The sequence below is a fragment of the Centropristis striata genome, chromosome 4, assembly GCF_030273125.1.
Source record: "Centropristis striata isolate RG_2023a ecotype Rhode Island chromosome 4, C.striata_1.0, whole genome shotgun sequence".
Taxonomy (NCBI): Eukaryota; Metazoa; Chordata; class Actinopteri; order Perciformes; family Serranidae; genus Centropristis; species Centropristis striata.
In genome coordinates, this window is record NC_081520.1 from 35,486,603 (window position 1) to 35,499,538 (window position 12,936).

A 12,936-nucleotide genomic window follows, 5' to 3' on the forward strand; every position below is an offset into this window, starting at 1 on the left:
TCAAGGAAGAACACATCTCCCTCCCTCTCCACCTCTCTCTCTCCCTCTCTCTCTGTTGGAGCCAGGGGAGCAGAAACAAAGTCACCACTTGACCCTTTGCTAGCCACGGCCACTTGACTGCATTTTAATTAAAAAGCAAAAACCCACAGCTCACTAAATAGCCTAATCTCTACACGCTAACTTTAACACGAGCTAATGCAACGTCTGACTCAGTTCACACATGTGTTTAATACTACATGAGCAAGGTGGAATACAGTGTTTTCATCACTATAAGAGCAGATCGCTCTGAAGACGTCTGCTTTATAATTCATTGGCAGTGACATTTCCTGCAATTTAAGGCCACCATTGCAGAATGAGATACTGTATTGTTTGACAATAGAACAAGAGTGATTATATAATTTTCTATTAAAAAGATAGGTATTAATTACGCACAGGCAGCAGGCCAGAATATGTCAGAGATGCCAAGTCCAATTATTTCAACGATGCTTCAGTGATTGATATCAAGTGTCAGTCGTATTGGACTTTTGAGAATTGAGAAAAGACACATGCAGAGCATGGCTCTATAAAACCAGACAAATCTATGCCTTTAGGATTACTCTGTCCTCCACCAAGGCCATTTATATAGTTGTTATAACTATTTCCTCTGGATTCAGTCATTCAACAAACACAAATGCAAAGAATAAACCCAGAGAGTAGACACAGGAATAAACATTCTGAAAAAAATTCATGTCTAGCTGCAGTCAACGTTTTTGATTCTCATTGGCTCGTCTTGGTGTTGAAGGCCAGCAGCAATGCGAGGCCTCTCTGCTCTGCTCTCCTCCTGCCTGTTGTTCCTCTGCACCAATCTGCTGTCTTGTTTAACATGAGCATTATGTCTGTTCTGATTGCATCACACCAGCAGCTCGGCCTGTTTCACTGTGCTCAGCAGCTGTTTGGCGGTTTAAGGATTTAGGCCTGGTGTTAAGAAACATGTTTACAATCCTCCCTAAATCTGACAGGCTTTGTCATTAAATCTGTAAACACAGGCGCATGGTCAAATGAATGCACGCACACACGCACACTGACACACTGGTGGTCAGCTTACTGTTAAGCTCGGTGTTTTATACTGTGCAGTATACATCTTTTTCTCCACTGAAAGTAACAGATCAATATATAGGCGCACATGTGGATTTAAACATACAGTATGGCCTATAAAAAGAGGCGGATATTACATCTAAATGTTTATTTATTTCTTTCTTTCCTTTGTCTTTTCTCTTGTCCCAGGTGCGGGCGTCCCCCAGTTTCAACCCATCCCACTGAACAGCGGCTCTCGTGTGCAGCTGCTGAGCAACGGTTCGCTGCTGATCAAACACGTGCTGGAGGACGACAGCGGCTTCTACCTGTGTAAGGTCAGCAACGACGTGGGAGCTGATGTCAGCAAGTCCATGTACCTCACCGTCAAAAGTAAGAGCATGATCAATAACAGCTGATGGGCAGTAATCATTGTGTTTTGTAATGTCTGGGCTGGTGCAGCGAAGAGCGGCTGTTAAAAACGGATTCCTGGGTGGAGGATTCTACAGACAGCTATAGTCCTCATAAAGTTGATTGGACAGACATTAACTTTGGAAAAGAATGGAAAAAAGGGAGATGCACAGGCACACTTTCAATAGACAAACTGTGCACATGAGGAACAAACTGAGTCTGAGAGTTACAGATTTGCGTCACAATCTTTCCGAAGCAACATCTTACCAGCCAAAATAGCTTGTGATGAGCTTGAGCCAAATAAAAAACACCCTCTAAGTTAAAGGGGCAATGTTTAACATATGGCCAATTTTTTTGTTTAAAACATTCTGAAAATGAACAACCATCAACAAAATGTGAAGAGGTGACAGTTTTGATGTTATTTCAAAGATGTCTATGTACTGTGATGCAGAGATCTGTACTGAAGTTAGCATACTAACCAGCTAGCCTGGGTATACCCATACTGCCTTGCGCGCTCAATTTCATTTCGAACTGCAACACAGTCTGGAAACTAAAGCACAGATTGAAGCTTGTAGTTTTGTAGTTTTCTTACGGATCCAACATGGCTGCAAAACTCTCTTTCGATCTAGCTGTAGACGACGTTTTAAATAGTTTAGAGCGAAAGTTGATTTTAAAAGAAGAACAACATTTGACTTTACACTCCTGTTTCACCACCAAAAAGGATGTTTTAGCCTTGCTTCCGGCAGGATTTGGCAAAAGCCTAATCTACCAACTAGCCCCGCTACCGCTCACTGCTGTAACGCCGGTGATCTCGCTACGAGCCGGGGAACAGCGGAGCCGCCCAGAGACCCGCAGCAGCTTGTCTATTGCCCATAAAATCAGTGGATGTGTGTGGCTGAATAACATGAGGGGGAAATAAGGCGTAAAAACAAATAATCTTGCAGAAAGCAAGAACTGGAGAAGCAAAGAAGCAAGCAACACTCTCTCACAAACTCACACACACATACACATACACACACACACACACACACACACACACACACCAACACTGCCAGTAGACTGTGAGCAGCCAGAGCCAGAACATGCTGCAGAAAAACGTTGCAGAAGCAGAATTGAGCATTTTAGTCTCAAAGTAGAGATGGGCTAGTCTGGCTATATAAACATCAATTTCTGTCGCTCTACATATGTCATCTGGTATAACTGATACGATTGGCTAAGAGCTACGTACAGACGCTTTTGATAGACATTCGTAGCACCCAATAAACGGCTCTGGAGGATCGTAAACCACGCCTCCTCTACAGAGAAATGAATTGCTGGTGTCCAGACTAATCTCATTTGTGATTAGACTGGCGTTAGCCAGGCTACTAACAAGCTAGCCCCGGCCCGGTCTGTCTTGTAATACCAATTGGGCCTCAAGAGGCGATAGTGAGTGACAATCTGCCCTCTGCCCACTCTAACCGTAGCATTAGTGTCATCACTGCAATGAGTTAATCATGTAATTATTGCACATGGTAAAATGCTGCCCCCTTATTTTGTTGTAGCATATGTCCAGTAAATCCACAAAGCAAAGCACTGAAGGGTCATGATCCTGACTGCTTACCTATTGGGTAATGTGACAAAAATCAAACCTTTAATACATCTGTTGAAATAGTGGAGGCTTACAGTATGTCCATGCTTATACTGTAGTTATGCTAAAGGACCAGAAATGCACAAGTTTATCAGTGTGCAGACAGCTTATCCTCCTGTTTCTGAGTATATGTTACCATGTTACTGTTTTTGTGTCACTGGTTGACATGTGAAACTCCCAGACTACACGTTTCCTGCTTGCCAGTAGTATTAGCATGTAGCTCCCCTATAGCGCTAGGAGTGGCTCCTCATGGCGCTCAGATGTGAGTGGGGCTTATTTTCCCTGCACTACTGCTATCAAACTGGAGCACAAGGAGCCCCGCTGACGGGCACTCCTCTATCTCTTCTCCCCCATCTCTCCTCACCAGCCCCGTGTCTGATATGCGTGTGAAACATGTACATGTACAAGAACCTGACTACCAGCACACATTCAACTTGGATGGGATTTCAAGTGATGGGATGGAAGTTGTGACTGACCCTGACCTCTCTGTAAAAAGAAGGGCAACAAAATAATTTGTGTGGAACTCTCCTTCTGGATAGATCAGAACTTGTTATCATTAATATCAGCTGGCATGCCGTGGATATCCATGTGTCACTGTAATTAAGCCTCGCAGTGTACAAGGTTGGGAGCTGCCACTGTGTGAAGCCGTCAGTGCTACAGCAGCAGGCTCAGAGAAAAACATGCTCTCTGTGTTTTCATAGGTCAGTTTGCTGACTGTAGCAGCCAGTTGCTATGCAGCAAGTTGACCTATGGCTGTACTAACCTTTTTGTCTTCCTTTTTTTTACCAAGCACAGAGCAAACACTGCGGTTGCAGCTACAGTAGACTCAACTCTCAGTTGCATATCTAACTCCAAACACTAAACATTGTTTTTTATGTATTTTAAATATGTTAAAATATAAACAAATACAAAAATACAAACAAACCAGGTCTTGTGTCGTACACTGCATTTTAGCTTATATAACTGTTTTTTTGTTCTGATATTGTTGCACTGTATATACTGAACTCCATTAAACCAATATGAGTCGCACAGACTCAAAGAGAAGACTCACCATAAACTGGTTAGAGTGAGACGATATAGATCAGTAATCCAATCAGCAGTGTTGTTGCACTTAACTACAGTGCAGATCTTCTCCCTTTCTCTCTGACCTTTTTTTTTCTTTAGATCCAGGTCATCTTGCAGTAAAAGTCCACTGAGTGTGTTTTTTTGCACCTATATAGGACATACAAGACCAGTGGTTTATGTACATATAGCTTTATTGTGCACCTTGTAGTGATGTGGGAGATACAAGATACACCACTTTGCATGCGTAGTTTCAGTTTCAATGCTCTTTATACTCAGATGTATCATCTTCCATAGTAGAGGGAGGGAGAGACAGAAGTGTGTGTGTGTGTGTGTGTGTGTGTGTGTGTGAGAGAGAGAGGTTTGACCCACCGAACACACTCTGCTGTTGCTCCAGGCTTCAGTTTCATGCTGTTCTCTGCTCCATCAAAGGGAATTTTGACAGCTAAAGTGCTAAATAATGTAAGCTTACTTCACATAACTAGTAGTTTCATGAACCGTAATGGTAACATTATTTACAGATTTTTATATTAATATCAAAGACATGTTCTCTTTCCCTTACTATGAATTTACATTTGCTTTCATGAAAATCAATTGATTTGTACATTTTAATTCAAATTTGTATTATTTCACTCACTACCAATTCAACATAGTTAGATAAATGATAAGCAGAATATGATTTTAACTCTAGTTCTTTGCTTTGCAGTTGAAGAGCTGCTGTGCTGGTTTTGAAGCAGCTTTGTGTTACGTTGTTGTAGGCAGTGTGTGCAGATGTTTAGCTTCGCCTGTTTCACCAGAGCGTGGAACAGCCCAGACCTCTGGGGACAGGAATCCGCCAGATGACGAATTTCACGTCATTGATAACGTAATCATAACCGACAAAGTAGCTCTTCCGTCGCTTATGTATTATATTCACACTTACCCCGTACAGTATCTATATTTTACTTCTTGCAAATAAAAAGCCTTTTTACATAAGGTTTCTTTGTACAGTTCTGTCACACCAGCACAGAGCCTCTTCTTCTAATCCTCCTCAGAAAATATTGCAAAATTGCAATCGTACAATTTCAGTACTTAATGTAAATTCAACCAATCCTGACAGTATTGCCAAGCGCTTGTAATTTTGTCAAGTTGCTGTGATATGTCAGCCAAGCATGTCAAATTTTATTTTGCTTTCCCTCCCCAAAATTATCTTATTGAGAACCACTGTTAGTTTAGCGGCATGTAGAACCATTTACATGTTAAGTTTACTGAGCCCAAATAAATTATCATTTGGAGAAAACCTGCTGTTAAAAAATAATTTTTACTTTTTCTCAAACACGCAATATTCTAATTCTGCAGAAATCTATGAGTAAAAACACTTTCCCTGCAGCCTCAGGCTCTTGACTGCAAAATACCACATATAAAACAAATCTACTGCAAGTTTAGTCATCTTTTACCACATAAATCACAAAATCTAACTTGAGTGCTTTTAGTATCTGATTTGCCAAGACTCATTGATACTGCAGCTAACACCATGCTAACAATGTCCATCACCAGAATATGTCTTCATCAGTAACACAGAATATGGATTAAACACAAGTATAATTCTCTTTTCACACTCCATTTTCCTTTCAGTCCTAAATTCAATTCATTTATCTCGCAGTGTCATTTAGAACCTCCAAGTCATTCATGATTCAGTTAGCATTGACGTGTCGCCTTCACATCTCAAATAATTCACATTACAGGAAACAGCTGTACATTCTCTTGGCCTATGACAATACTGTGTGCTGTTGTTCCTCTGCTGCCATTGGCTGCTCACTCATTACATGCTGGCTCAGCCACACGCTTGTCACTCATCAACAGATCACATTTCATGCCCTTTAAACCCCAAACTGTACTCGTATGCTCAAGATGCTTTCTGTAAAAGTGTACTTACTCGCATGAGTGCTTTGAAAAAGGGAGACCATTACTGTGCTCGTATTCACCAACACCATCATGTCCATTTCTCAGTGTGTGTGTGTGTGTGTGTGTGTGTGTGTGTGTGGTTTTTTTAGACAAATTTCTTTTCATTTTTAAGCTTACAGTATGATTGCCATCAGACATATTGTACTTTTAATATGTGTGTTTGCAATTACATCTGTTTTTATTTGTGTATCCATTCACAGTGCAATGTGTTCATTCTGCTTACATGCAGTGTGAGCGATTGTGTGTGTGTGTGTGTGTGTGTGTGTGTGTGTGTGTTATAAGATGCTGGAACTCTTGAGTGCGTTTCAGCCTCATTTAAATCCGTCAATACTTCAATTAGAGGCCGACGAAGGGGCTCAAGGGAAGAGCAGTCCGCATGTTTCTTTGCTTTATTTGCACTCTCTGGCTGTCTTTGTTTCTTACATTTCCAGCAATAAGAGAAAGATTAAAAAGATAAATAACACATTATTTGTTTCATTTTATACCCTTGTTCATTTGCTGGCAGCCTTGTGCGTCCTCCAAGTGTCTAAATCCCCCACTGCCAACAACAAAGCTTCCATTCATTTGCTATTTACAGATCATTTTTTAGCTTCAATGAATCACTCTTACAAAAACATTACACTTACAAAATATTCTTAATCCCAGAAGAGTATTAGAGTAATACATAATCTATTTAAATCATTCTACATCAGTCTGCTCTGTGTCTCTGTGTGTGTTTTGCTATTAGTCCTCTTTCTAAATCACGACTTCGACATAGTGAATCTTGTAAGGTGACAACAGTGACATGGTTCTGCTTGTGTAATCGCAGTGTTGTATCTTTTTATTGATCCTCTCTATAAACCAATAACAAAAGAGTCAAAGTGGGAGGAATAAAAGGCGTAAAAGGCAAAAGTTAGCATGCTGAGCTAACTAGCTTGAATTAGCCTACATCTTTCAGTGAAATATCGTGTATAGTATTTAGCAGAAAAGTGCATTTTTAAGCACCTTTTACTATGTTCTCATTTCAAAATGAGTCAGCTGGAGGGATGATGAGTATCCAACTACTAACGGAGTCAGCGTTAGCTTTATCAGCCAGTTAGCTACGATTGATATGTAATTATAACAAGCGTATTCAATGGTCGCTGGCGTCCATACTTAACAAGAGTACTTGATTTGAATCATGGACACTGCTTGACACGATCAACCTTGACCGCGACCTGAAATTATTTTCAACTTACACTGAGGATCAAGATGCCTAGAAAACGTTTTCAATTTTGTAGCTTGATTGCAAATTTTCCCACAACTGTCTGCAACTGTTTTTAGCATTGGTCTTTTTAAATAGTATTTTTACTTTACTTTATTTTTCTTGTTTGTTATCTTGTCTGTTTTTGAATTTGTATTTCTGTACTGTTCGTCACTGTAAATGTGTAAGAGTTATAAAAAAAAAAGTGTAGTCATGATAAGCTGCTTTTGTCTACCGCTGTAATGGGCAGTCAGGAGCAGATAATGAGACACAGTAGGAATGACTGATGGACTTTCAAATAATTACCATTCATTTTTTCTCCTCAGTTTATCAACAATTATTTGAACTCCAATTTCATATTCAAATGCTTAGACTGTTTCACCACCAAGGTCTCCACTGAAGACCCATTTTTTTAAGGCTAAGTCCACAAATACCCAAAGATATTTGAAAATGATTTTTTCCTCGTTCTAAAGAAAAATCTTCATCCAAACAAAAAATCAATTCAAGCGCTGTCAAGAGAATGCCAAACCAAAGGCAGCAATATAATCCTTACCCTAAGCAATGTTGGCCAGTCAAACAGAGAAGAAGATGGTCACTAATCAGAAGCCTAAAAAAAGCTATTATCTGAAGTCTACATGGCTCCAGTGGACACCTCTGTTCCTCAATATACTAGAAGAGTAACTGTACATTTGTGTGGAAACATTAAAAAGTCCCAGCACTATTATGGCCACGTCCACCATTGCAGTAAATGTTGCCTCATTTGTGACGCCACACAAAAGAGATAATGGCACACACTCACACACAAAAGCCTAGTATTCCTCGTCGACACATCAACACTGAAAATGGTGTTTCTGAAAATCCTCAGTTTAACAACAGGTCAGTTTCCAGTGACCTCAAACACAGTTTGCATGTGGACGAAAGACCAAATAACACACGGACTAGGCCAAAGAGTGAAGCCCTCTCCACAATGTTCAGTCACTCACCTCCAGTCTGCACCTTTCTGTCTTTGTTCCCCACCTTTCCCTCCTCTCTCCCCCCTTCGGCTTTCTCCTCCCCCTCTTCCCACTCACACTTTCTCCTCTACCCGCCCGTGTTTTATTACCAGGCCCCTGTAATATCGCTGGATATTAAAAAATATACATCAACCGAGCAATTATGGGCTATCAAAAAGAATAGGTTTAGCCCGGGGCCCTGCGAGTGCTGCACGGTAGATGCATAGAGATGAGATGAGGAGGAAGCAAGTGAGTAGCCTCACCTTGGCTCGGGCCACTGAAGCACGACCAAGATCGGTGAAGATTGTAGAACATTTTAGATACTGCAGTCTACATCACATGGTAGTGATAATGCACAAACATTTAGCAAGTTTCATTCACATATATACACACACACACACATACAAGGTCACATGTATTCATAAATGCATATTCATATGGACAAACATGTGCTCATACATACGTAAATATTCTAATTTACTCATGATTTCACACAGAAATACACACACACACTCAGATGCAGAGTCCTGCATTCTGTCATTGTGTGATCTTTCTCTTTCGATGAGCAAACACGAGCTTTGTCGATGTTAACTTGCTCTGCCAAGGCCTCAGATTAAATGGAGAAAATAGCCCCTGTTAAGGAGCAATAACATTTAGAGAAGGGGCTGAGAAGACTCTTTTAATAGGACTCACTTAAAATTCATAGTTGCTATGCAAAATAAATCAGCGATTTCCTGCGCGGGGGCAGTGGGAAAGGGGATGATGGTGTGGGGAGCGAGGGAGAGGGAGGGGCTGCAAGTGAATAAGAGATGAGGTTTAAACGTTGGCAGTCCCAAGTCTGACACATTTCATCATGTCGGGGGTGGGCGGGGGTTGAGAGTGCACACACACACACACACAAGCGTACATGCTTTGTATGTGCACACAAGCACACACACAAGTAGCATCCCCTTCTGATTTTTGTTGGCTGCATCAAAGAAGGAAATGTACTGTGAGAAAAAAGTCAGAAACATGTTGAAGGAGTCTGTGTTTATTTGTTTGTGTTGGGGTGTGGGATTTGTTTTTGTGTGTTCATGCGCTTGTTAGCTCTCTTGATTTTAATTTGCAGCACACACATATATAAATTAGAGACCGACTGATGCAGCAACGAGGCCGATGTTTTTGCAAGATTTTGCTTATCACAGATATATTGGTATTAGCATAAAGACATTTCAAGTCATGCAAGCGGCACGGGGAACATACACCTGCTAAACATATGAGCATTGTCACTGTGTGGTTGTTAGCAAGCTGTCGTTAGCATTTAGCTCAAACCACTGCTGGGAGTCACTAGTTTCATGCTCTTAGACCATGGTTACACCTGTCTTTTAATGAGACTTTTGTGGTAGGATGCATCAAACTTGATGATGCTAGATCTAGGCTTGACAAATAGTCCGGATTGTGCCCACATGCTGTTGACATAACTCTGAATTAAAACAAGCCGGGCCACCTCTGCTTGGGTTCTGGCTTATTGGATCTCAATGCGAGCTTGATCTGATTTCGGATCAGTTAATGCGTCTTTGCATGATGAGAGAAGTCACATTGAATTGACAAGTGTAACTACTGCCTTAGTCTTGACTTTAAAAATAGAATCAATCAGGTTCTTTACAAATATGTGCACAGATTAATATGTACCACTGAAATAATAAATTAACGACAGAGCAAGAAATTATCTGTAGCATTTTCAGCCAGCTTGTGCTACTAAATGGGTGAGGTTTAACACATCAGGGCCATTTGCCATTCACACAAGTACAGTATAATAAATGATTCATTATAAATTCAAGTGCTTTAATTGACTTGTGATTGTCTAACCTTCCTGGCACTCCTCATACGAGCAAACTGTACCAGACTGGCGCCTGCGTGAAGCCAAAACAAATGATTACAAAGTTATCTACAAATACTGTTTTGACCCAGGGGAATACTGTGTGTGTGGAAGCATGTGTGTGTCTTTAAATAGTGTTTTCAGTTGTTTGTGTGTGCCATTGCATCTGTTTTGGTTTGCATTTGTTTGCATGTACATCCCTGTTTTTTTTCTCTGTTTTTTATTTATCTTGTCAGTGTTTCTACACTTGCATACTGTACGAATGTGCAAGGCCAGTATCTCTGTCTTTGTTTGTGTGTTTCAGAATGTGCACGGGTGTGTGCGTGCATCCGCCGTTATTCGTGCATGTCTGTATAGTATGTTCGAATGCGTGTCTGTGTCTGTGTGAGACAACAGCACGGCCAGCGGACTTGTCTCCTGCGTATGAATAATCAAAGTGGTCTCTCTCATCATTAAATCATCGCTGTCCTGGTGGGAGCCTGAGGAGGGAGATGGAGTGAGAGAGCGAGGGAGAGGGAGAGGGATCATAGTTAGCGCTGCAGGGGTACATGCTCTCTCTCTCTCCTCCATCGTGTAGTGTGGCTGAGATGTGTCATGAGCACAAGTCTTTTCTGCTCTCTGTGCTCGCCCACTTAGCTCCCCCAGACACAGCCGCTCTCATGCACACACATTCATACATATGCACGCACAGCATAACACTCAAACACGTGCACACAGACACATTATTCAGGAGTGTACAGACATTCACACACTGACTCCAACACACACATATTGCATTTCTTCCTGGAAGAGAAGGCCTCCAATCTCTACTACACAAGTAGCTGCCACCACTGTCCTTTTCAATGACAAGGTATTCACAGTAGCACACATTTATAAGAGCTGGAAACCTTCTCATAAACATAAACTTTGGCCTCTCTGCTTGTGAAGGGCGCTTGCTCATTCAGCGACCGGCAGCAGGTGTAGGTGTGTATTTAGTCTGTTTTATCTATTTTTTAAATCAACATTGGCCAATTTTAAGGTTTAGTGTCCCACAGTTTCGCTATTAAAGTATGCAGTAGCGCTGATTTACCCATGGATTTCTTCTCGCTACAAATTGTTTGGCTGGCGTTCTACCTGGCCTGGAGGCCCGACTGCTCTTTAATCACTTCCAGTCCCCCTGCTCGGATCCAGGCTGGATATGATCGGATCCAGTACACCAGAGAGGTCCTCCTTAGGTGGAACACAGTTGGTGTTCCCCCGGCGGACTTTAATTCTCCCACTTTTGACGGGATCCGCTCATATGGATTACGAGGACCGGCTTTCTCATCCACCAGCGGAAAACACCAGGGATCAAAGACAATGAAGCGAGGGAGAAGAGCGGCGATTCGTCTTAAAATGAGAGGTATGTCTCTGTCGCATATACCTTTACCCTCCATCGTTCTCTCAAACGTCCGGTCCTTACGGAATAAAACTGAGGAGCTGCAGGCGCAGGCCCGCTACAGGCATGAATTCAGAGACGCCTGTATTCTGGCACTGTCCGAGACGTGGTTGTCACATAAAGATTTGGACAAAGAATTGACAATTGATGGATTCGGGGAACCGATCCGACTGGATAGGGACGCTGTGGCCACTGGCAAATCTGCCGGTGGGGGATTATGCCTTTTCCTTAATGAGCGCTACTGTGACGCAAAATCTGTCAACATTAGGGGAGCGGCTCTGCACAGCTGACCTGGAACTGCTTTCGATCTCTCTGCGCCCTCGTTACTTGCCCAGGGAATTTCCTCAAGTTTTCGTCACGCTGGTTTACATTCATCCGAAGGCGAATGAAGGAAACGCATGTGAACTTATTCATCAAGTGATGCAGAGGCTTCAAATGATTTCTCCTGAAGCTCCTAACTTTATTATGGGCGACATGAACCATTGTACTTTGTCCAAAACACTGAGAGATTTTTATCAGTATGTGACATGCCCAAGTGGGGTGTTCAAGATGCTTCACTCACTTTATTGAATTATGTATTGAAACACCTTGAAAACAGTAAGACTCATGCTAGGCTGCTATTTGTTGATTTCTCCTCGGCTTTCAATACCATCCAGCCACATATGTTGGTTGAGAAATTAATTGACAGTTTGAATTTAGATTTAGGCCTTGTAGGATGGGTGCTTGATTTTCTCACAAACAGAACTCAGAAAGTGAGGGTAAACACAACTCTGTCAGAGGAGCTGACCACATCCACCGGCTCGCCTCAGGGCTGCGTCCTCTCCCCTCTCTTGTACATCTTGTATACAGATGATTGTCGTAGCCACCATGTAAATAGACACATTATTAAATTTGCGGATGATTCGGTAATTGTTAGCCTTCTCGAGGATAAAGAGGACAGCCATGGCCCTATTGTAAATTATTTTATTTGTTGGTGCAAAGATGCTTTTCTCCAACCTAATGTTACCAAAACTAAGGATATGTGTATTGATTTTAGACAGCATGCTCCAGCAGCCCTCCAGAGCAGTGTCAAAAATGGCCAAGTAGTGGATGTGGTGACCACTTATAAGTATCTTGGCACCATTTTTGACAATAAACTAAAATTTGATTTCAACACAGGAGCGCTATGTAAGAAAGGCCAGCAGCGCCTTTTTGGTTTAAGAAAACTAGCTGCATTTCAAGTTGATAAGACCTTAATGACTCTGTTCTACAGATCTTTTATCGAATCTGTTATTTCATTTTCTATCATTTGCTGGTATGGTAACCTTGGAATTAGACATAAAAATGCCCTACAGGGCATTGTGAAGGTTGCTA

The 12,936-nt window shown here is 41.6% G+C and overlaps 1 protein-coding gene across 2 annotated transcripts in view; it reads left to right on the forward strand.

Annotated features, from left to right (window-relative positions):
• Nucleotides 1-12,936, forward strand: part of dscamb (Down syndrome cell adhesion molecule b) — a 146,090-nt gene that overhangs the window by 100,316 nt on the left and 32,838 nt on the right. For both annotated transcript variants that reach the window (XM_059330772.1, XM_059330773.1), the window contains exon 11: nt 1,264-1,443. In XM_059330772.1, coding sequence (XP_059186755.1) covers nt 1,264-1,443 — 180 coding nt within the window. The remainder of the gene's footprint in view (nt 1-1,263; nt 1,444-12,936) is intronic.